Genomic DNA, 24,491 nt, shown 5'->3' on the forward strand with positions numbered 1-24,491 from the left:
TGGCGGGATACACGGCGTTTTACCCAGGGTGAGGGAGTGACCGTGGCTTTCCTACCTAAAGCACTGAGTCGTGTAATAAGCGGTGTTGGAATGTTGTGTTCTAGGAAGGGGTAGTTCTTTTTCTGAGAGTTATCTGTGCTTTCCTTTGTTTGGTGACTAGAATAACACTATCTCCCCCCATTTTCTCAGGCAAGTTGAATACCTTTAGTTTTATTAGGTTTTTGGAAATCATAAAACAAAAACTTTTTAATCAAAGTCATATTTTGAAATGCACCACGAGGGAATATTTCTTATCAACTTTATTGTGTTTTTCAGTTCACATTTTGGCAATGGATGCAAGACTTTTTGACCTTTTTTGTTCTTAAATTCCAATACTGGAAGACCTTATCTACAGTCTAATCTTCGTTGATGTCTGGCTTCTTTTAAGTAGATAGGAAAAGTATGCAGGCAGTGAACCGTGCATGCCAGCATACTATATAAAACCACTTGAAAAAACTGAAGTTCATAAGGTTGAAGATAAGCTATCTCCCCCAAGCAGCAATGTATACTTATTAGAGTGAAAAACCTAGCGTTCTGGTTTCTCCCCTTAAAACAACAGTGGCAAACTCTGTACAAAACTGTGCCAAACTCTGTACAAACTACAGTTTGACTTTTGTTGTTAATAAGTTCATACAGGCTGGTGCCTCAATGTCCAAATTACATTACTCTTTCTTATGCATTTACAGCCAACAGACCTGGAAGAAAGACTTTGTCTTGGAGCTAACTCCTGTGCATTTTGAGATCATTCATCATGAAGTATGTAGTACAGGAATGGCTCAGAGTAACTACCTTGCTATTCATAGCTCAAGCAGTTTCTGCAATGGTTCTTCCCAATGCCACGCTCTTAGAGGAACTTTTGGAAAAGTACATGGATGAAGATGGTGAGTGGTGGATCGCCAAGCAGAGAGGGAAAAGGGCTATCACAGACAGTGATATGCAAAGTATCTTGGATCTTCATAATAAATTACGGGGTCAGGTGTATCCGCCAGCTTCCAATATGGAATATATGGTAAGGAAAAACTGAGAGTGACATGCAGAAAGAAATGTTCTTAGAATAGTTACTGTCACTTTCTAAAACAGCATACTTTCAGTCTTAGCTTGCTTGTTTTCTTATTTAAAGCACTTTCTACTTGTCTGTCTTTTTTTGTACAGGGGTGAACTGTGAGATAAAAATGCCTGTTTGTGGATCAAGTGTCATGTTCTACTGATATTAATGGGTTTAATCTCTCACAGCTCTCCTGAATTTAAGTGGCAATTCCTCAGTGTAACAGGCCAATTTCCAAGATTGCATTACTCAAAATAGTTGATTGTGGCCTAAGAAGATACCGTCTAAGAACAGTATTGAACGGTGAAGTTTCAAAATAACAAGGATTCTCTCCCGTGCTTCTAGGTTGGATGGAATTTCTGAGCAAAATGATGCTCCTATAACAAGAAAGTCTTCTATTTGAGATGGCGTGTGTTACTGGACTGGAGTCCTGTATGTTCCCGTGTTTAACAGATTAATAATGTAATACATATTTTTTGTTTGTGTTTTTCACCTAAGAAGCATCTATATTTGGTTTGTTATTAGTAGTCTTAAGTCTTCCATGTTTTTGAACTTTGATTTTATGATATAGTTCAAGGCTAACTCTCCTTGCTAATTAGATGAGATCAGGTCATTAGATCTGTTAAGAAGTCTAGAGATTTGACAAGAATGGGCAACTTTTCTTCTTTATTCTTATTTCTGCAGAAAAGCTCAAATCTTTTTCCTGTGCCCACACTGTGTATTATTTGTTTACTTGTCCAGGCACCAGAGAAATAGCATTACTATATGTTAGGTCATTTATACCAAATATTACACAATTTTCCTGATACTTTCAATTGTAAGGTTATGACAGAGGATTATATTAACACATTTTGTGGTGTAGATGATTTTCTGATCTTGGAGTGACGTCTCCCAGCTTGGAGATCTGTTTGAACTGAGCCTATATGTGTCCTGGAGAAACCATGCTTGCTTAAACCATCAGTAAAGGTAGTTTAACTGAAGTTTACCTATATGAGTGTCACTATATTAGGCTAAGAGCCATCAGAGAATTAGTTATCACATTTCATCTCCAAAGAAAGGATTGATAATGTCTGAAACCCCTTTAACCCATTCAGTTACAATTGTTTGCACATATCCTTAAAAGTTTTTTTCTGTTATAACTTTTTGAGACCTTGTTATAATATAGGTTACTTTTTTCCCCCAAGTAACTCAGGCTGATTTATTTCTGGAATGCTTAAGAAAACGTTGTCCAGCCTTTTTGCAAGAAGAGAATAGGAAAAACTGTATTGTTTTGCCGTGTTAAAATACCACAAAACTTTTTCCTGAGATTCTACTAAAGGGTAGCTTTGATTTTTAGCTGTGTGCCTTTTTCCATTTCTAATGCCATTGTACATTTGCCTGTGTTATATATCTTGGAAAGAAGAATTTGGATGTACTCATTGGAGTTAGATTTTTGACAGCTGTGTTCTTCAAAGATTCTTCCTGCACTGCACACACTTTGGCCTAGACTTTGTGTTAGGTCTACATCCGGAACAAGTGGTTTATTTTTTTGTTTGTTTTGTGGGTTTTTTTGGTTGTTTTTATTGTGCTCCCCAGTGACCCCTGACACACAGTGCAAGTAACAAGTGCAAGGAAAATAGATTACCTAATTTTAATGTCGAGTAGTCTTATGTCCTGTTATTCAGAATGGGACAGAAGCTTTCAAGAGAGTGGGATTCAATTTTGGCATGATATCCAAGGGAATCAGGGATTGGGATGAGCAGGAGTTTGGGATTTGTGAATGCAAAGGGTCTGTGTAAAGGGTCTGGTCAAATGGATGGGTACATGTTCAGGGACAGGAACCCATGAGAAGGGCATGGAGAGAGGCTCAGAGTCTGGTAAGAAGATGTTGAGAAATCAGTGGTATGGAGGGAAGGAGCGTTTGATGAATAGATGTGGTTAGGGGAAGAACTGTGACTCTCTGGGCAGAGAAAAATTGGGAGCAGGAGTTCATGGAGGGAGGTAAAGAGCACAGAAATTTGCTAAGAGGCTATTTAAAAAGACTAAGCCTGGGAGTGAGTGGGAAGGGAGATTTTACCTGGAGGAAGCAGGTGGGAGTCAGGACTGGAAACTGAGAGAGAATGGTTTAGGAGACAGCAGGAGCCCCCCGCTGCTTGGACAGAAGGAGGAAATTATGGGATTTCTGATTGTTTGCACATATATTTTTATGCTACAGTTTGTGATTGTCCACCTTCTTTTTTCTATGAGGTGTCATAGAGGAATCAGGGCTGTTTTATTGTTTAATAAGAGCAAAATTGTAAATGTGGTATGGAGCTGTAGATTGAACAACAAAGAAGGAGCAACAAGTGATAGCTCATTAGGGAAGCATTATTTGTTTTGTACGAAGAGATTCCTTTGGAAAAACTAATACCTGGTCATTATGATAGTGCATATATGCAAGAAATAAATTACAGACACGAATTCCATTCTGTCATTTCATAACAGCTGATAAATATAGCTGTATAACTATTACTGCTAGCTTTGTGTCCATAATCAAAACAAATGCTTGTTTCGACACTGTATAGTCACTTTATTTTTCTACATGCATATTAATAATAGGGAAGACAAGTTACACTTTTCCAGATAGAGAAATAAGCACTCATTAGATTTGGTTTTCCAAGGGTCTATGACCTCTGGATCAGTTTTGTGAATGAAAGAAAGTTCAAACACCCAAGTATTGATAGAATCAAAACTGTGCGTTGCTGGTTTTTTGGTAAAATAAAGGATAGGGATAAATGGGCATGTTTAATTAAAAAAAAAGTTTCAGCAGATAGACCTGTACCGCTAAAAAAAAAAGTCCTTGCAATGTGATACATCAGGCCTTACCAAAGGTGAGTTCCAGTGCTCCAGAATAGGGAAACCTTCTCATGTTTAGCAATCTAGCTAAGTACAGCTGAAATACTTTTGTGTACTGTTAGGGTGCTTTGTTGGTATAGACATGCTGGCAAAAAAAATTCTTGCTATGGACACAGTCATGTCACTTTAAGCTGCCCTTGTACTAGTAAAACCTGTTCTTTTACATAGAGCTAGCTTTGCTTGTAGAGATGAAGTTTTATGTCTTACAGAATCTGAATGGAGGTGGTCAAGGTCCAGGTGCCTCCTGGTACACCTGTCTCTCTAGAAATCTGTCATATAGTTGAGAAGTTTGAGATCTCCAAGAGTGCTTGGAGCTGGGAGAAGGTTTGTGGGGGCTGCATGCTCTCATTGCACTGGTAAGCGTGTAACAGCTAATCTAACCTAACAGGTGGCTCTGGCTGAAATGCCTCTGTCCCAGTTCTGCCACTGGCATGTATCTTGAGTTGATGATTGATCCAAGTAGCTAAAGAATCTGATTTTATTTTTTTAAATTTAATTTTAATTTTTTTTTTCCCAGCCTGAGTCATGAAACTGTCTCCCTACATGTCTGAATCAGATGAGTACCAGTGCTGATAAAAGAGGGTGGGAATGCATAGCTAAGGAATGGGAGGGATGAAGAACCAAGCTTTGGGTAGGAGCGATTGATTATATAACTAACTTGCAAAGTCCAGCCTTCCCTTTGAGAGAACCAAAGGGATAATGCCACATTTTGATTTAAGATGCGTAGAGGGGAAAAGCTTTTGAGGATGGTCTCCAGCATGTAAGACCTTGGTTCTATTTACAAAAAAGAAGGAAAACAAAAAGATTGAATTACTTATTTTTCTGTACAGCTGTACACTCTCCCCTTATGCCTTGAAAAAGAAAAGTGTACTGGGCTATCACAGTTCAGAGACCTAAAGTTACTAGCTGCAGCAAGATTCACAGTAGATATGGCTAATGAACAGAAAGTTCTCATGGTTGTCTGGCTGAACTTACCAGATGGAAAGTTAATCTTCCCGAGTACTGTGTCTCTGGTGGTAAGCAGTAATGGATTCCTAGGGTAAGAGGACAAGAATAGAGCATGTGAAAAGAGAAACTTCTGCAATGCCCCCCAGCTTCCCAGCGCTATAAACTTAATTATGCACTGTGTGAAAAAGTCGTGTTTTTTTTTGCTTTAATCCTGGTCTTTTATTTGATGCCTGTTTTTTTTTTTTTTTTTTTTTTTCATTGGGAGAGATAATAATTTCCTCACTGTTCATATCTTTTTTAGCTGAAGAGTCCTACTCCTCTTACCTGAAAACTGTTCTGTCTGAAGAGGTATTCCATTCTGTTTTCCTTCTCTGCTATGGTTCTACTGTTTTCCTTTTAATTCAAAGAGGACAAACCAAACTCTTGATAGTTATGGCATACTGCAAATGGATGTAGCAGTGGTTTGTTTTTTTTCTTTTTTTTTTTTTTTTCTTCTTAATAATTTCTACCATTCTTTTACTTTTTGACCATGGCTAAACCAAAGCTGACATTTTCATGGTGCTTTTCACAGTGGCTCCGAGTCCTTTCCAATGTGCTAAGAGGTCATTTACTACACTACAATGTTTTTATTAATTTTATAATTTATTATTTTTTAAATAGGTACTTTGTAGAAAGATTAACAGTACTTCACCCTTTTCCACATGTTGTGGACACCTTCAAAGTCTAATGTATTTGGGAGGAATTAATATTATCCATATATTTAGTATGGTTTTTAACTTGTCCTATGAAATCATCCCAATGGAAGTCAGTTTTTAGTCTGCAGTTTCTCGAGATCTACTGGAAGCTTTTTAAAATATTAACACCCATGTGTTGTTTTTTGTTACTGTGGTAATGAGGCCATTTTAAGAGAGGTTGTATACAACACAGTAATTCAGAACTTTCATGATCAAGTTCTTCCAGATCCTTGAAGGATATTGTCTCATCCTGGCAATTTAATACTGTTAATATTTTCAGTTTCATCTAATGCTTCTTAAGTCTGATATGGATGTGTTTGGGCTGTCTGTGCCTGCCCAGCTTCCCCTGGGGAAGACCTAGCCTTTGAGACAGAAACGGGAACCATCATAGTCAGCACTTTAAAAATAGTCATTATTTGGATAGTGAAGGTTGTTAGTTCCTTTATGTTCCAAACTATCGTACTGTGCAAACTAATAGGACTCACCAAGAAGAAAATTTACAAAAGCAATTTTGGTTAATGAATTTGTAATGCATTCTACATTGAACCATTCTTTTAGTATTCATTCCTTGATTTCATATCAATTATTCTTTTGATTTTCCCAAACAAATCAATAAGTCAAACAGCTTGTGTGAGATCCTCATTCCATACATGCACCTTTGCTGTACTGAAAGGTGTTTAGGTTCCCAGCTTGATAGATAGCGATGCATTTTGACTATTTCTTGGCACCTAGCCACAGACTGCATTTTGTAATTACTGTAACTGGAGAACACCAGTGTCCTCTAGGGCAAGGAAGTCTTTTTAAATTTATTTTCAGTCTTCTTTTGTCCAGGTCCTGCTGATACACGCTAGGGATGTCATCACAAAGCCCATGCCTTGCTTCTATAAAGTTTTATTTTGCAAACCTTGTGAAGAAAATACAATTTTCTAGGGGTACTTTTAAAAAAGTTCAGATTAAAAAAATTTATTTGGTATAGCTGCACAGTTCTTAAGGACAATTATGGATGTGTATCTAACAGCATTATTGGATCTGTATTTTGTTCACAGGGGAAAAAAAATAAACATATTTATTCTTTCTTTGTGTTGGTATATTACCTCTGAAGGTCTTGGTTTGAAAACCTTGATAGTGATGTGTTGAAAGTGCTGACAGCATGTAATTCCTTTCAAAACTATGTCTGACTTATGACTTCTGTGGGACCTTATGTTTTGGGAGGCTTGAAGGTTTGCCCCTCCATTTCAGTAACTTCATGAAGACTTCAGAAGAAGAAAATTAAGAATGACTGTAAATATATCTCATTTAGATTTTTCTTAATTTTTCCTGAGGCAAATCGCTGCTGTATTTAAACAGAGATCATTAGACTTTGGATCATATGAACCCATTATCAGACAGAGCTCTTATATGGATAACAAGAAAACTTTCATGTCATCATAGTGACAGAATAGGGATTGAAAAAAAAATTTTGGCTAGTTTGTGATGCTTTTAGATCCTATAACCTGCATAAGTCTGGATGTAGCAGTTTCTCTCTGTGTGTATCTGTCAGCTCTCAGATGAGATTTTTTTGTCTCTAGCATACTTAGGAGAATTGAAACAGAATTAAGAAATGTGAAGGAACGGCTTGTAGTGGACGTAGACATTTTGGTGAATTTTTCCATGCTGAATAGAAGTGTCCTGTTAAATTTCTGAGACCAGACCTTTCTGACAAAATTTTTTCATGTCTCTGTTTAGTGTGTCTTGTCTGTTTTGCCAAAACTCTTCAGGAATGCTTGGTTAAAAAGTATTCCCATTCCTTTTGAGCAGAGGACTTGGTTTGTAGAATCCCTTAAGTGGCTGGAGAGCACTTTGGGTGCCAAGAACAGAGCAGCTCTTTTCAGAGTGAACCTGCCTGCTTTCCTTCTGGTTTTCCACTTTTCTGCTCTACTTCAAAAGTTGGTGGAAGTGCTTCAACTCCTTTGCCTGTGCTCAAAGGCTACTGACACTGCATCAAAGAACACAGTGACGTTGACTTATCCTCTTATTCTCTCTGGCAGTTTTAGCAAAGGATTGTGCAATGTGAAGTGGCCAAGAAAGCAAGTGGATAAGTCCATGTTATGATTTTATTGATGAAATGCCAACAACAACGAAGCAACTCCAAGTAAAGAAACTGAAAGTGGAAAGTAGCAGAAAGGCTCACTGTCTCAAAGTTTAAGGGAGCCTTCCCAAAATAAAATAATGAAGAACACAGAACAGACACTGTTCATCTTTTATTTTTTTATTTTTGCTGTCAGAGAACTTTTTCATCCCCCGTATAAAAAAAGATTATTAAAAATTAATCAGTAGTAGAAGAATCAGAGCTTAAATACAAAATACGAACTGAATATTGGAAGAATCAATGAGATCTATAAAATTAGCTCCATGTAGCCTGTCGTCTTCATGATATCTGCCTGGGAATTGTCTTTAAGATTTTTTTTAATTGAGAAAAAAAAATTGAGAAAAAAAATTTTCTTAACCTAATTTCATTGAAATGATACATAAGAATTTATCCTGTTATCTATAAATACAGTCCTCAATCTTAAATTTGGCATAAGTAGGTGACTACCATAGTTAGAAAAGTGTTATTCATTAAGAAGACTATCTTCTGTCTATATAGAGAAGGACAATTTTTACTCTGTTATGAAGGAAGATAACAGTTTCTTAAAATGAGGCTATTTCACTTGTTAAATCCAGAATTTTGGCTGCCTGATACTTACAATAATATATATGTCCTGAATTCCCTGTTTCATTTCCAAATGGTCTGGAACTTTAATACATTTTCCGACTCCCTTTTTTAAGATTTCATTTAAACATATTTCTAACAGTAGTGCCAAGTCCCATGTTATCAATGGGTGCTCTGTAGCAGTAAGTTCAGTTCACTTATGTCAAATCACAGTGGTCATCTTTTAAAAGCAAACATTCACTGTGACACATATTTGAGATATTGCAGCTAATTCATGTTCAAAGTATGAGAAATTCTGTAGCATCTCTAAAACTGCTGTATGAAATCAATAAGTTACAACTAGTTTATCGTGGTGATCACTACTAGGATTTGAGGTAAGGACCTGTGCTCTGGTCAATCTGTAATTAGCTTTAAATATTTATGAATACTATTTGTAACGAATGTGTGTAATTCATGCTTAGACAATGGACAAAATGCGTAAGTCAAAGTTACCTTTTGCATCACTGTTGCTTCTCTTCCATTCATGTTAGGATACAGAAATGAATAGATGGTTTTTAGTCATGTTCTAATAGAAAGTCTTTATGCACTGCTTTTAAAATGTAGCAAAGTAAATGTACTGTTTCAGAACACCTTGGAAAGCTGAATATTCCAGCAAGATTTTTTTTAACATGCTTAGAGTACACACAGAATTAAATGTGATTAGTCATGTCTGCTGGTTCCTATTCCTGGTTTTACTTTTTGAACACAAAAAGCTCAAACACATGAAACTGTAATAGGGAGATACTTCTAAATATTGGTGCAATTTATTCAGTGCTTGGGAACAATATTTTTGGCCTAACATCACTTTCCTGTTTCCAGGTAAAAGCCACAGTTTTCCTGCTTTTTACTCTTTTCCAAAAGAGTAGCTGAAACCTCAAGGTCTATTCAGGGATCTTTGCCCAGTTTAAAGCTCTGTAGACTCTTGTCTACCACAGTAGCAAGTAAGGACCTTACCATTTCATTTGTAGACAGGCAGTAGTCCTCTAATGGAAAATGGATGCCTAACTTTCTTGGTAGTGGAAAGTTTAACAATTTTAGCTATCCTCTTTCTTTGTGCTTAAAGGATATATTAGTACCAGTTAGTAGGTTGGTTTTGTATTTTCAAGGAGAGTTGTCTGGTGTTTCAGTGCTCCTGAGTTTTTGTGGTCACTCTGCTGTATACTGTAAGGGACCTCGGGCTAGTACGGAGGCCACATGTTTTTCAAACTCAAATGACTGAAGGTAAGCATCTGAGTTGTGTGCAAGTTATTGACTTTTTAGATGTGCTAATTATCATTAGTTTCCATGGACTTCCTTCAGCGGCCTTGGTACAGGTGAAAATGCCTCACCTAAGGGTAACTGAAATGAAGTGAAATGAAAATGGCCAGTCTGTTCGTCAAGAAATCATGTAAAACCAATCTATTTTACTTTTCTTTTGAGCCAGTAATTAACCAGTGTAGTGTATTAGAGGGAAGTAGTAGGTGTCATATTTTTGACACTCTCCACCCTGACATTTTTTGCCAGTGAAAATTGACAGAAGCTCCCTGTCAAACTGGCAGAAGATTGAAGGTGTTGACACTGTTGGGGCTTGTCCCCTTTTGGTTAAGCACTTAGGTTATGACTGTGTGAGCAAAGAATATACTTGAAAACTGCAGAATACATCAACATGGGCACAGGTAGGGGTTGTTTTAGAGAACATGATCAAAATTAGAAGAACTTCACAAGTGGAAGTAATGTCTGGGAATCAAGATGATGAGTTTTAACTGTGATGTGTGGAATAAGGAAGAAATCAAACAGGTAAAATAGAAGGAATAAAATGTAGAAGTAACACTGCAATAGAAAGATGCAGGAGTTGCACTGAGTTAAAAAATAATATGAAGCAGCAGTCTTTGAAAGGAGAATTCTTTGAGTGAAACTGGTGAGATCTTGTCTGAAATGCAATGTCCAGTTTTGGTCATTTTTTAAGAATGGTCTAGCCATTCTAGAGAGAATGAATAAGATTAATGGGGTTGATTATTAACACAGAATATGTGATTTATGAGGAAGGTTGAAAGAATGAAGCAGCTGAATTTGTTTTATCTGGGAAATAAATAAAAGTTGTTGCAGGAAAGAGAGGGATTTCTTTTTTCTTGGCAATAAAACATCAGCTAGCATTGCAAGGCAGGAGGTTTAGGTTGCATACCAAGGAAATCCTCTTGCAGTCATAAAACTCCAGAAGAAAATTACAATAAATATTATTCTGAAACTGCTGTTATTAGTTTTAATTTTAAAAATGTGGATAACACATTTGATTCTGTCTCAGTGGAAGAGGCTAGATAGACTACAGTAAGGAGGAGTCTTGAAGTGATTTTCAGCTGTACCTTTCTGTCATTCTGTGCTGGTACCATGCAGTGGGTTTCTAGTTCTTAACTGTATTTCTGGATTATTTTTTCGTGGCATTTCTCATTCTATGTTTCATCTTTCCTTTTTTTCCTTCTCAGTGTCATTAGTCTTGAAGACAGTGGATTCTATTGAAAAGTAAATAAATACCCATACTGTACTGTGGTATTTACTCTACCACTCTCTCTCTATATTTAGAATGTATACAGTAGTGAGGTATTTATACTATACCATGGTAAATGTTTGCTTTCAGTGGTGCCCACTCTACTTGCTTTTCCATCTTTACTGAGCTTAAATTTTAGCTCATTTTTTCTTTCCATATAGTCCCATCCCATATGATTTTTTCCCACCTTCCTATGTGTACGAAAATCTCTCCAATTAAAGTGTTATCTCTGGTTTTTTTGTATTTTTCTGGAAAACATTTTTTCAGCTACTGGGCTTGCCAGTTCTGTTGCAGTACCAGTTGGTATAGTTGATGAACTCGTTTATGCTGGTCTGCTTTGGGTTACAATGTACTCTTTTGGTTTAACACTCACACAACACAAATGGTGGGATTCTTTTGATGTTTGTGGTATAGATGTTTGCATTTGAGCCAGTCTCCTTTATAATTAGTAGAGAAAAATGAGAATTTCCAACACAGTTTATCTCAGTTAAAGGTGGGTAGCTAAAATTATCTACCTCTATGGATGCTTATTTGTCTATGTAACTGCAAAGGTAATTTAGATAATGAGCTCAGATGTGGGTATCTGCTTTGAGGCTGTTTAAATTCAGGGGAGGCTAATCCCACCCCATGTGATTAGTTTGTCTGTTGATGAATTGTTATTTAAACTGTGGTATCCTCACTGAAACATCAGCTCCTCCATAAGCAGAACATTGGTTTCAGTCTACACGCTACTTGAACCCCATGTTGACAGAGGTTAAATACCACAATTTGTAGTCCAGTCTGTAAAGTTAAACTAGTGTTAGATGTGGTTTATTTTAATGTGATTTGCTGTAAACCAGAAACATCAGAAGATCTGTATTGCACACAACATCCCTGCTACAAAACTTGAAACCTTCTGGGGTAGACAAAGATTCAGCAGCTGGAGTCAGTAACTGCTGCTGCCATTCAGTTTAATCTGCCACCTGAGTTTTAGCCTCAGCTAGTCTAGCACATGTGGAACACCTGTGAAACACTGATAGTGCCATTTCTGTGTGAATGTCTGATGGTGCACTAGGTTTTAACAAGATGGATACTGATGAAGGTGATGCCTGTGTTGGCAAGTGTTGTGGTGCAATAGGAGCAGATTTGTAGAGCAAAAGAGTTGGTGCTGAGGACCTGACATTCATGCTATCTGCGTTTCAGTTTGTTTGGTTTTTTTTTTTTTTTCTTTTAACTTGGTCTAATCCGTGTGGACTGAATACCCATGAACAACTGCTAAGTGTTAGATGCACTCCTGGAGCACAACTCCTGGCATTTTATCTGTAAAGGACCAGTTTGTACTTCAGGAGCACTCTGTGGTGTACAGTTAAGGGGAGTGATCAGGAGTTCCATTTCAAAAGTACATTCCTGATCTAAATTAAAAAAAAAACCAAAAAGCAACACAAAAACAAAAACAAAAAACTTAATCCACTTTAAATTCAATCATGGTGGTATTGCAACCCAATCTAAAAGTTCAGCATCGTTTCCTGACTGCTGGCTTAATGAAAGGGGGTGTTTTAGGTAGTAGATCTGTGTGAACTCTTAGAAAATTCAGGGGAAATAGCATAAATGACAATGATACTCAGATTATATGCAAGTTGTTTTCCACAGCTGAAACAGGAAGACACTAAATAAAGTACACAGCCCTACTGAGACTGTAAGCCTGAAGTATATAGAGCTAAATGTTTTCTACTCTTACTGTAAAATAGATGCTTGCAGGTGCTGGGAGTTAGCCAGTGCTCCTGCTGTACATAGTGGCTGGAATATAATTTTGAAATAGAAGTTTTGCTGTATGGGCATACTGGTTTGGATAGCAGAAGCATCTGAGCTATAGACCATGCCATCTTGTCAGTAGTAGACAAGTAGATGAAATCAAGTCTAGAGCAGCACTGAACCTTGAACTAAGGGGTTTTGAGTGTGGATGAATTATACCATGGGAGGAACTTGCTTCACAGCAATGATACCTAAAAAGTTAATGGAGATAATTTCTGTCACACGGGAGGATACAAGACTAAAAGGGAAGTCTTTATGGTGGTAACTTTCTACAGAGAAACGTGTTCTCTTGGATGGCTAAGAATCTGAGTGTTACTTGAGAACTTAGTCATAACTGCATGACCCAGGGGTTTTAGAAGGAGTATGTCTGGCAAGGTTAGAAGCTAAGAGGTAGAGTCTTCGTTAAGTATTGAATAAGGACTTGCTTGACGAAGGCTGCCTTGCAGGGTGTTGATCTTGAGTATCATTAAACTAAACATTACCTATGCCTGTTTTGTTGTATTTTGGTCCTCTCCTTCTGAATTTGGAAATTTTATATCAAAAAATGAAGCAGAGTGAGCATCTCTAAAGTTACGATCAGCATCACTACCCTACCACTCAACAATCTTTGACAAATATTTCAGTTTTTCATTTTATTTGACAAAGCACAGACACAATGCCACAAAAAAAAAAATTAGAATAATAAAAATATTATTTGTTTCTACAGAAGAAGGTCTAGATTAATGAATCTGATCATCATTTGGAACTAGAACTGTAGGCAATAATAAGGGTGGGAGGGACATCATCATTTGCCTTCATAAGAACCTAGACATCTGAAGTCACTTGTTGCTGCAGTCTTCAGAAATATGTGTGTACTCAACACTCCAGCTGTCAGCATAATGGTACCCAAAATCCTTTGGCTATTAGCATAATTTATTGTACCAGTTGTCCAAATTAGTTGTGTGAATTACATGTATACCTATATGCTCACAGAGCAAATGTAGATTTGTGATACCATCGCCTGTAGCTTCATTAAAATAGCATTTTTAAAAAATTATATAGTCCATCCTTAAAGTAGATGTGGACAAAAATAAAACAAAAAATTAAAAGAACATCAGATACAGACTGGAATGTAAGAGATTAATGTTTTTCTACTTAAGCTCAGGTCCACAAACTTGTAGAACTGGTACATGACTTGTAAAAGCTATCTACATGACTTGTAAGATAAAGTCAAAGTCTGCAGGACTGCAGTTGTAAAGAAGTTCATTTGTTAGATACAAATAGTTGTCTGTGAAAGCTGAAATTAGGAAGGATTCAGTACCAAAGTAAAATGTAGAAAGAGGTAAGACAATAGGATCAAGTTTTCACAGACTAAAATTTGACGTTTCAAAGGGTGATCACTCATTATGTCCTGTAGTTTTGGTGCACAATTGTTTATGCATGCAGAAGGTTAGAAAGCACTGACCCAAAGGCCCTCTTGAAAATTTTACTGTGGGAAAATGCACTTTATGAGGCAGAAAGCTGTATTTGTCATCTAATCAATAGTATCATAGAAAAAACTATGGCACTGAAGAGATTGTGGAGCATAAAATTGTACAGAATATACCATTTTCTTACACTTGAATATGTATCAGTTTGCACCTTCTTGCCCTGTTATGTCGAAAAGCAGAAAAGTACAACATGCATTTCTCAAGCTGAGTGTAGATGTGAACTTGAGCCTACATGAGAGGGTGGGAAAGAGAGGTACATAACTTGGTAGCTGCAACCACTTTGACATCATAAATACTGATGCACGAGAGGGCAAAAAAAACCTGTTTAGTTTATCCCCTTCTCTGCAGTAGCTCTGTGCCTTCCCATTGCTAGGTAACATCTTTCGGTCTTTATAATTAACATCACCGAGTGAACTTCTCTTGAAGTAAGAAATGCAAGAACTATTTGGAAACGCTAGCAACTCCTTTTACATTTGCTGCTACTCTAACAGAGTTCTGTGAAACAAAAGGAATAGCTTAAAGTAGGTTTGTGTTGCTGAGCAGTTAGTGATATGTTCAGTGTCTACCTGTCTCTCTATATTAATGCAGAAGGCCAACACTGATGATGATCCCTTATCCAAAAAGAAGGCCACCTGTAGTTTTCCAACAATGTGAGCAATAGTTTTTTCTTGATAAACATGTTGAATTACTTTGCACATAGTATCAAACAAGTGTTGGTCAAAATGCTTGTCAGACCTGGGAATCAGCTGCCTAGCTGCACTTCCATCTCCTTATGCTCCCATCAGTACCCTCTATTTTCCAAAGAAATCTGATAGTGCAAATTCATTGAAACCTGGTCCTATCAAAGCATGAATGAGGGAACTAGTGGATGAAGAATCAGGTGTTGCACACATCTACATTTCAGAAGACCACAGACACCCTTTTTATGAAAAGAAACAACTTCTAGGGGCTTTTTAAAGTATTTGTGTTTGCAGGGTTTATTCATCCTTCATCAAGCAAAAGGATCCTTGCCTACAGTTATGCAGAGAATACTTTTGAACTTTTTCTGTACCAGTAGTTTCAAAGGGTTAAATTGTTTTAAAAGTGTCCTAATTTTAAATCTGTAATACCAACTGATGATGATGGATGTTGTGGAATTAAGTTTAAAGCATCAGAACTATGTCAGCTCAGTACATATGTCAGTAGCCAGATTTTAGTATCACCAATGACATTGTGGTTAAAGCGTGAAAAGTGCCTACTTCTGATACCTATGTTGCTGTGATTCTTCATACTAATCCTTTTTTGTTCTGGCTTTTTTTTAAAAGCTCAAGCACCTTGGCGTTTTAAAGATTCACTAACTAGTTCTATATTTGTTTGAACTTCTTCATTGTGTAACTTGCTCTGAATGGACATTTTTATCTGTTTTTGGAAACCTTTCCGTATACATTTGCTTTCCTGCCTTTATCCTTTTTCTTCACTGCTTTAAGGAGGAATGGATCACTAGGAGTAGATGGAATTTGTCTGTTATATTTCTGTATTCTTTGGCTGGGTTAAAGAGTTTTTTACCTTTAAACTGTGCCAAAAAATTGTAGACGTGATCTCCAGTGTCTGCATGGGAATTTGGGTTTGGAAATACTGAATTACTGTTCTTTAGATAACTCAGTCTCACTGTAAGAAACTTAGTCTGAATTTATGATGAAATAATTGAGTTTCTATCAAGACATGTACTTCCTTCCTGTTCATATTTCAGTTTCCTAGCTTGAGCATTGGTATCAGAGAGTCAGGTATGTGGAAACTACTTCTGCAACTAGCAGGCGATTTGAAAAGTCAAGCAGCGGTATGGATACTTTGCACAAGAGGGAACACTTTGATCGTACTCCAGCTTAATGCAGTAAAAACAGTACGGTATAATTTCTCTTAGGAAGACTACGTTTTAGTGTGCTTTTGAAAAAAATGAATCTGCAATTGCTTTTCAGCTACTAACCTGTTCTTGTATACACCTCAAAGAATAAAAAATAAGGATAAACTGTTTTGATAAACAAAAATTCATAATATTTTTCTTTAACTTGTCCTAAATATGCCTCTTCCTAACATGAATGCCTCCTTTTTTGACAACCTAGTCATAAAACCAATGAATGACAACCTTACTCTAGTTTTCATGTTTTGTGTTTGTGCTGTGTATTATTTCAACAAAAGCTGATTATAGAAAAGGGACCGAAAAGCACTTTCATTTCAAATAAACTATTGGTTTAGAGGAAATAAAGCCTTATGTTGAAAGGATGTTGGATAATACCCTTTTGGCTAAGAAAAGTGCCTACTACTAAAAAGAAATCTCACAAGACAGAAAATGCACTTAATTTAGATTGGAAAGTTGAACTAAGCCTTTCAGTTTCATATTTGTCTTTTATTCACTGCAGCATGGCTGCACGTGCTTCTAAAGAGTATGCTGTGTGGGGATTAAAACTTTTTTTTTCTCTTGGTGAAAACATTTTGTTTTTTCTTATGTAACACAAATGAGGCATACAATTGTCAGGTCCTGCATTTTTTTTTCAGTCTTCCACCTTGTTAACAGAAGCCTTAAAAATGGACAATCTTATTTTTTTTTTCTTCTTTTTTTAACAAAATTAAGAGGTAGCCAACATGTATTTCTAAGAAGGTGTTCCTTTCTTTTTTTTTTCAAATTTCAGACATGGGACACAGAACTGGAGAGATCTGCAGAGTCATGGGCTGAAACCTGTCTATGGGAGCATGGGCCTGCAAGCCTTCTTCCATCAATTGGGCAGAATTTGGGGGCGCACTGGGGAAGGTATTTTAAGAGACTCTTTTATACTGTATGTGGGTTTTTTAAAAATCTAACAAAATTTGCTTAAAGGTAGAATGATAGAAACTACAACTTTTGAATAACAGACTGCTACTGTCTTTCATAGGTACAGACCCCCAACATTTCATGTCCAAGCATGGTATGATGAAGTGAGAGATTTCACGTATCCCTATCCTCATGAATGCAACCCATATTGTCCTTACAAATGCTCTGGTCCTGTTTGTACACATTACACACAGGTATGTAGTTGGGTTTGGTTTTTGTCAGCTATGGAAAGGAGCAGTCAAGGCTTCTAGTTGGATTGCTGTATGACACATAGGACATATTGATCTTGCAGTATATACCACAACACTAAAGCACAAAAGGGGCTTGTTGTTATTAAACTCCGTAGTTACAAGCATTGGTTATGGTGACATAGAGTTGTCATACCAATCTTTAGATTTCCCTAGTACTGAGTAGTACTTTAGTACTGTAGTACTGAGTGTTACTACTCAGTGCACTTCGCATAATCTGGTCTCTGTGCTGGCATGCTGGTAGTCCTTTCTGTAATATGAAGACACAGCACATTTAAAAAAAAATTCTTAGGTGAATTCCTCACATCAAACAACAGTTTTTAACATGTTGCTTTAACTTCAGCAGATTTTCAAATTGTGTAAGAACTAGTTTATTTGCTACTTCTGAAATCTGTGTATTTTTCCAGAGGGGAACCAGTTGTTTTCAGTGAGTGAGAAATATGCAATCCTCAGATTATACTAAAATCCATGTATAGTGTTTAATATAGTATTAGAAAACTTCAAAATGATTAATTTTAAAACATTTATTTTCTGTTTGCTTGCTAGCACAATTTAAATTGTATCTAATTTTAAGACAGAGTTACCTCCATATTGTTATTTACCATTTCCATAAAAATACCTATAATTACACTTATCCATTGCATGCGAGATCTACAGTACATATATATAGTTCTTTGTGGTACTAATTCTTCATGGTACCTATCTCTTTCAACTCCTAAATCCTGCTGGAATGACACAGTTGGCTTGTCTTGAATTAATATGAACTTAGCAACTGTCATATTTGTCTAATTTGAATGTTCCAGCCTTTGGCATTCAGATTATTTTGAGATCTGCAATGGAGATTGTTTCAACAGGTGAATAAAGGAGCACAGCCACCCTAAGACTGCAATGCCGTGAAAGCATATTCATTTAAAACCCATGACTTGAACCTTTCGGTGTATGAGGTTTTTTTTGTGAATATTTTTATCATTTATGTTACCTCCTTTCACTGCTGATAGATGTCTCTTCTCTCAGTCGAACCAATCTAAACCACTCTGAGGCCTTAGATTGTGCTGAGAACACCATGGCACAGGCACCTAATTTCTAACTCACAATTATCTATTAATTGTAATTCCAAGAATCAGTTCTTCAGACCATGTTTTGTAAACATTTTGCTACAGTTTCAAATACGTGCTTAGACCATTTATATAAAATGAGAGCCATATCTTTTGTATCAAGGTAAAGCTTTTCTTTCTAATGAAGATATAATCAAATGGCCTTTTGTCAGTTTTAGTTAAGTCACTTCAAGCCATTTATAAGAGAAGGGGATAACATCACTTCTGTGATTTGAGTTTTATACATTGAAGTTTGGAGATACTTTTGATTTTATGTTAATCAGCTTTGGTTTTCACATGTCTTTCTCTTTCCTTTTCCATAGGTTGTTTGGGCTACAAGTAGCAGAATTGGCTGTGCAATTAATTTGTGTCATAACATGAACATCTGGGGACAGATTTGGCCAAAAGCTGTCTATCTTGTATGCAATTATTCTCCTAAGTAAGTAGGCTGACACCCAAAGATATCTTGAAGAGGTAAAATACTTTATAATAATCCAGGGAATAATCTGAAAGGGAATCAGTCTGAGTTTTGTGGTTTTTGTACTGTTACAAAGCAGAGCATTGTTCCCAAGGCAGCCTTTGGCTGCTCAAATACTCTTGTGATTTTCTAGAGCTTCAGTTTTCTGGCCTGTGTTTTAGCATACACTATCAGAGATCTTTGTTGTAGTGTGATATTTGTCTGAAAAATAAATGTGACTTTAAAGACTGTGTAACATGAAGCCCATGGTTAAGATCAAATTCTATAGGATGTTCCATTTGGGAGAATGGAGCCTGTTGTCATGCAATTGAGGAATTTAGTCTTACAGTGTTATGCCAATCTAAAAAGATCTTACAGCAGTTTACGGCAGTACTTACTTTTTTTTCATGGACTTTTCAATTCCTTCCCATTCATTTGGTATATCAAAACAATGTTGCAGTCTAAGTGTTTGATGGTTTTCATAATTTATTTGTCCACATATTAAATGCTGTTTAATGTTAATATGTTCATTTATTAAGGCATGTTTTTTTTTTTTCTTTTTTGGTGTAAAGGGGTAACTGGTGGGGTCATGCTCCTTATAAACCTGGCCGCCCTTGCTCTGCGTGTCCCCCTAGTTTTGGAGGAGGTTGCAGAGAAAATCTTTGTTACAGAGGTATGTGCTATTTCAACAGAGAGCAGAGAAATGTAACCCTTCTTTTGCTTTCTTTTCTCATTATGCTTTAACGTAGTGGAATAGAATATATTATGCATGGGCCAAAGATCTGGTAGGGGCCTACCTTACTATGATGAATTTATGATACGTGACGCTGAGCCTCACCAGAGGGAGTGGAGTGTACTGAACTCCTGCTGATTTAAGTGCTGATTGAGGGCTTTGGGTACACAGAGATGTAGACTGTCCCTGTGTGCTATTTGTATCCCTTTCTGTAATTATAGTGGAAGCCTGTGCAGTCATTTGTTTTCAGGGAAACATGTTATCTCAGTGACATAGCCCTGTGCGTTACTATAAGGAAAAATCAGGAACAAGACTAGAAGGCATTAGTAAATAAACAAAATGTCAGCTAGGATGATTATTAAAGTCTTAACAATTTTCGTAATGCTATTCATATTTTATAGCATTGAAACACAGCATATTATGAAGCTGCTACTTTTTCTTGTTTTACTCTGTGTACAAATTATTTAGCAATTTTTGGTAATAACTTTTGAAAGTTCATATGGACCATAAAAGCTGCACAAGCGTGCCAAAATACCTTCCTTATGATTTTAGCTTAAGAAATGTAAATTCAGTGATGAGTATTTCAAAGTTGTTTTCATTATGTATGAACAAAAGTGCCTCGTTTTCAGGTGTACGTTTTTATTAAATCAGCTTCTTTAATTACAAGTTAACTATGAACTTGGTAAAACTCTTCCAAAGTATAATAAAAATATCACCTTTATTATACTTGTTTTCTGATGGCATAAAGAAGATACTAAAACAGGACTGTTAAGAGCATTTTCATACCTAGTTGTGCTACCTGTGCTAGAAAAAACATACTTTTTGTCAGCATCAGAAACATACTTGAGATGTATTATTAATCTTGAGGTCTTCGTTTTATGAAGCAGTGGAAAGTTTGCCCTGCTTTCTTGCTTGTGTTCATCCACCATTTCATGAGAACAAAGCCGTGTTACCAAAACACAGTAGGGGATTCCAGAAACACTGATTTTTATTGCCTGAGATTTATTTTTTTTTGTCCATTTTCTGAAACAGAGGATTCAGAAAGGCCTTATTCTCCCCACGAACCAGAAGAGGAAACCAATGAGATTGAACGTCAGCGATCCAAAGCCCAGGATGCGATGGCACAAAGCTGGCCAAGAACTCATTCACCTTCAGGCTCCACGGGCACTGATGACAGTGAGAAAAATGAAGTAATAAGCACACAGCAAATGTGTAAGGAATTTACCTGATTTGCAAGTGGTCAACAAATTTTAATTATATAGTATCAAATTCATTGCAGTGAAATTGTTTTTTGCTTGTTTTAGCTCAGATTGTTTCATGTGAAGTAAGGCTAAGAGATCAGTGCAAAGGAACAACTTGCAATAGGTATGGTAAATTTTACAGTTGTCATTCTGAGGTTATTCTAAAAGGCTATATTTGTATGTGAGCTGATATATTTTCCCTTTTTATAATTCCAGGATTTAAGACCAAGTTGTATTTTATTTTCTTAGGTATGAATGTCCTGCTGGCTGTTTGGATAGCAAAGCCAAAGTTATTGGAAGTGTACATTATGAAATGGTAAATATTTTTAGACTGGATTTTGTACCAGTAGAATGTTTAATGAAATGTCTTTTCTGTTGGAATACTAGTTAAAATCATATTAAAGAGTAGACTCTGAAGAGGTCAATATGCACCAGAAGCAAAAGCCTACACCAAAGGTTTAAGATAACACCAGACGATCTAAGTTTGTATCTGGTATTCTGCATGTACTGTCCGAATGTTCTTACACATGCACAAAAGTAGGATTGTTGTGTCCACATATTTACATGTAAATAGGTGAAGGTGTTACTTAAGGAGAAATACAACAATTTGTGGGTACACTCATCTAAATTGTTTCAGTAAGACAGACTTACTGGTGTAAGCTTAGTGCTAGCTGAAAATATATCATTTACTCTGTAGAACTGAAAAACAGTGTAGGAAATAACAGCTACTGTGAACAAGTATACTGTAAATGAGTATAGATGAGTGAGGCAAAGTGGTGTTTTCTTCATGTGAAATAAAAACCTACGGAGTCCACATCGACCTTAATAGGCTAAGTTTTTAATGACACAATTGTAATTAAAACCTGATTTTTTTTTTCATATTAAATTACAATGTAAAATAGTGGCTTTGACTGACACAGAACTCCTTTTTCTGCTCTGTTTTCAGCAATCCAGTATTTGTAAAGCTGCCATACATTATGGCATCCTAGACAATGAAGGTGGTTGGGTTGATGTCACTAGGCAAGGAAGGAAAAATTACTTTATCAAGTCTTATAGAAATAGCGTTCAGTCAATTGGGTAAGTTTTCTTCAAATGTATGGAAAATTTTTCACCTGTTTGTTTTTAATTCATAAAAATATATCACTATAATAACATTTTGTTCATCTTTTTATCATAAAGAATATAAAAATTCTATAAAAAGGCATGTGGATATACAGGCATTGTGTCCATTCTGAAACCTTAGCCAGTGTTTAATGGTGAACAGGAAAGTGACACAAAAATGATGCAAAAGAAGGTGAAATAAATTGCAAAATCACTTGGGAAGTAAACTAGTATTTGTGGTTAAGTAATCTCAATGCTTGGAGTATTCAATTAATTCATTTGTAAGTGTATGTATTTATTGTAGAAAACTAGTACATACTGGAACTGAAGTGGACTATTTTACATGTTTTGGACAAAGCTGGTAGTATTTCCAGGGTTGGCTCATGAACACAGTAATCTGTGACCGCTAACAAGGCAATAATCTTACAAGTTTGTGTTTAGATGTGACCCTCTTGTACTGTGCACATGAACAATATGAATCAAGTAGAAAAACACCTCTTCCTTTATGTTTGATAGCTTCATCACAATTCCACAATTTACATAGATTTTGTGCCAATGTTTTGCACAATTTCTGCATTTACCAGTGACAGAGTAATATCACATACTGTGGAAGCTTCATTTGTTGTATGTGAAAACAGATCCAAATACTTGTTGACACACTAAAATTAAAACCAGAAAAACGGTGCGTAAAATTAGAAGATACTTGTTTGTTTCCATATGTAATTATTCAATAATAGGACAACATCAATATTAGTATGTGTGAATCTAAGATATTATTAGTATTTTTTAATTACACTTCACTATATTCACTGTATATATATCTTAATGTAGTCTACAGACCTGTACATTGCTGTCCTTATTTCTGTCAATAATTTGTGTAATAGTAGCATGTGTCTGACAGTTAACGTATGAGCAATATTAAACTGAAAGAGAATATAATTTTGCTTAGCAATATATTTGTCTCAGGTGTGAACCTGAGAGTAAGGAGATAAGCAGTCATTAGAGGCTGTGCTCTCACTTTGTGCTGTGCAAACAATGCCACATGCTATGGCACCTGTTATAATTTCTCTTTTCAAGTTTTGCCTAATCCAGGATAGAGAAAAACACTGACCACATAGACTAAATTCAGTGGCCTATAATTTGGGCTACCTAGGTAGGACTTAAGGCATTGATATCAATCTGTTTCTTCGGGTCATCCAATTGTCCGACTGTGGTTTCAGTTACCCTCCTAAAAATGAAGATACAGACAAATACCTCTTTTTAAATGCTTTGAGACAAAGTGAGAAGTCAAGATTGATTCTATCAGTACTAACGTATTAGGAGCCAGCCATTCTTACAAATGTAGGAGTAATTAAGCCGTAGAAAATCTTTCAACAAGAAGGAATTAATTTCCCATCACTTGAAATCTCTGTGTCTCTATTCCATCTGAGACAAAACTGTATGAGTGTCCAGTCTACAGAGTGTATTTAGCACCTATCCTCTGAGAATCATAACTCAGAAGGAAGTACCAACACTTGGTTTTGTTTGCTATGGGCATGGATAATCATATCGTTGCTGAACAATCATGGCCATTTTGGTTTTGGTTTTCTGATTCAGATGTTGTAAAAAACAATTTAGATATCTTGTAGATAAAAGACTGTTAAAGGACCAAATCTATACCTTCCTATCTACAAGTATATTTCAGGAAACTCCTGCTGCTATGTGTGTGCACAGGTGACATAATTCTTCATTAATATCCTATAGTATTTAGGACATCACCTTTTAGAGTGAATTTACAAAATACTGTGATCAAACATCAGCTTAACATGTCAGTCTATAGATCAAAGTCTTTGGCATAAATAAAGATGATGTACCAAGGTTTCAACCTTTTTAAAGCCCATCAATAAGGCCAGGGCTACCTTGCGGCTACCTATTCTCGCCAGTGTGTCTAGATGGAGCCTTGCATAAACTGCATATCTATTCAATGAATACGTGAAATGAAGTGGTTCTCACCTCTAGTGCATATTGCAAAACATAAAGGCAGAAAAGGTAATGTCAGCACAACATACAACAAATTTCCTGATCTTCAGCTCCTTTGATTTATGATCAGAATTGCTAATACAGATGCTTTTCCAACTGTTGCATTTTCGTAGTATAGAATACCAGTTTTAACAATATCTCTGGAAGCTAATCAACAACAGAATACAGTGAACTATTCCCACATCAGTGTTTGATGATGCTAGGGCAACAGAGGTATGAGCTAACTCTGTGAAACCAAATTGGAATCCAATAAATGAGCAAATCTGAAACTGATGGGCTATACAACTAAATAAACTAATGTAAGCAAACAGTTTCTGAATACAAATTGCAGTGCTATGGAGCACACAGGAGTAATTTGCTATAAAGGTGAATAGGGAATAATTTCCTTGTGTTTTCTTTTGGGTTTTGTTTGGCTTTTTTTAATAATAACTAACTTTATGGGTGCCAAAAGCATCATCAAGTTCTTTGTTACAAATTAAAAATATTAGAATCAGAGGCATATCCAATGAGTTAAAAGAGGAGTAAAGGAGGAGTAAAATAGAGGATGAAGAGGAGTAAAATAGAAGTGTTTATCGATTGGAATGTAACAACAGACTGTATA

At 36.2% G+C, this 24,491-nt stretch overlaps 1 protein-coding gene across 1 annotated transcript in view; it reads left to right on the top strand.

Annotated features, from left to right (window-relative positions):
* Positions 1-724: 724 nt before the first annotated feature.
* Positions 725-24,491, top strand: part of CRISPLD1 (cysteine-rich secretory protein LCCL domain containing 1) — a 37,895-nt gene continuing 14,128 nt past the window's right edge. The window contains exons 1-9 of the mRNA XM_010081108.1: positions 725-1,048; positions 16,819-16,937; positions 17,059-17,191; positions 18,663-18,778; positions 19,369-19,469; positions 20,562-20,741; positions 20,834-20,894; positions 21,020-21,086; positions 21,717-21,847. Coding sequence (XP_010079410.1) covers positions 791-1,048; positions 16,819-16,937; positions 17,059-17,191; positions 18,663-18,778; positions 19,369-19,469; positions 20,562-20,741; positions 20,834-20,894; positions 21,020-21,086; positions 21,717-21,847 — 1,166 coding nt within the window. The 5' untranslated portion in view covers positions 725-790. The remainder of the gene's footprint in view (positions 1,049-16,818; positions 16,938-17,058; positions 17,192-18,662; positions 18,779-19,368; positions 19,470-20,561; positions 20,742-20,833; positions 20,895-21,019; positions 21,087-21,716; positions 21,848-24,491) is intronic.

Source organism: Pterocles gutturalis, unplaced genomic scaffold, assembly GCF_000699245.1.
Source record: "Pterocles gutturalis isolate BGI_N339 unplaced genomic scaffold, ASM69924v1 scaffold8074, whole genome shotgun sequence".
Classification (NCBI taxonomy): Eukaryota; Metazoa; Chordata; class Aves; order Pterocliformes; family Pteroclidae; genus Pterocles; species Pterocles gutturalis.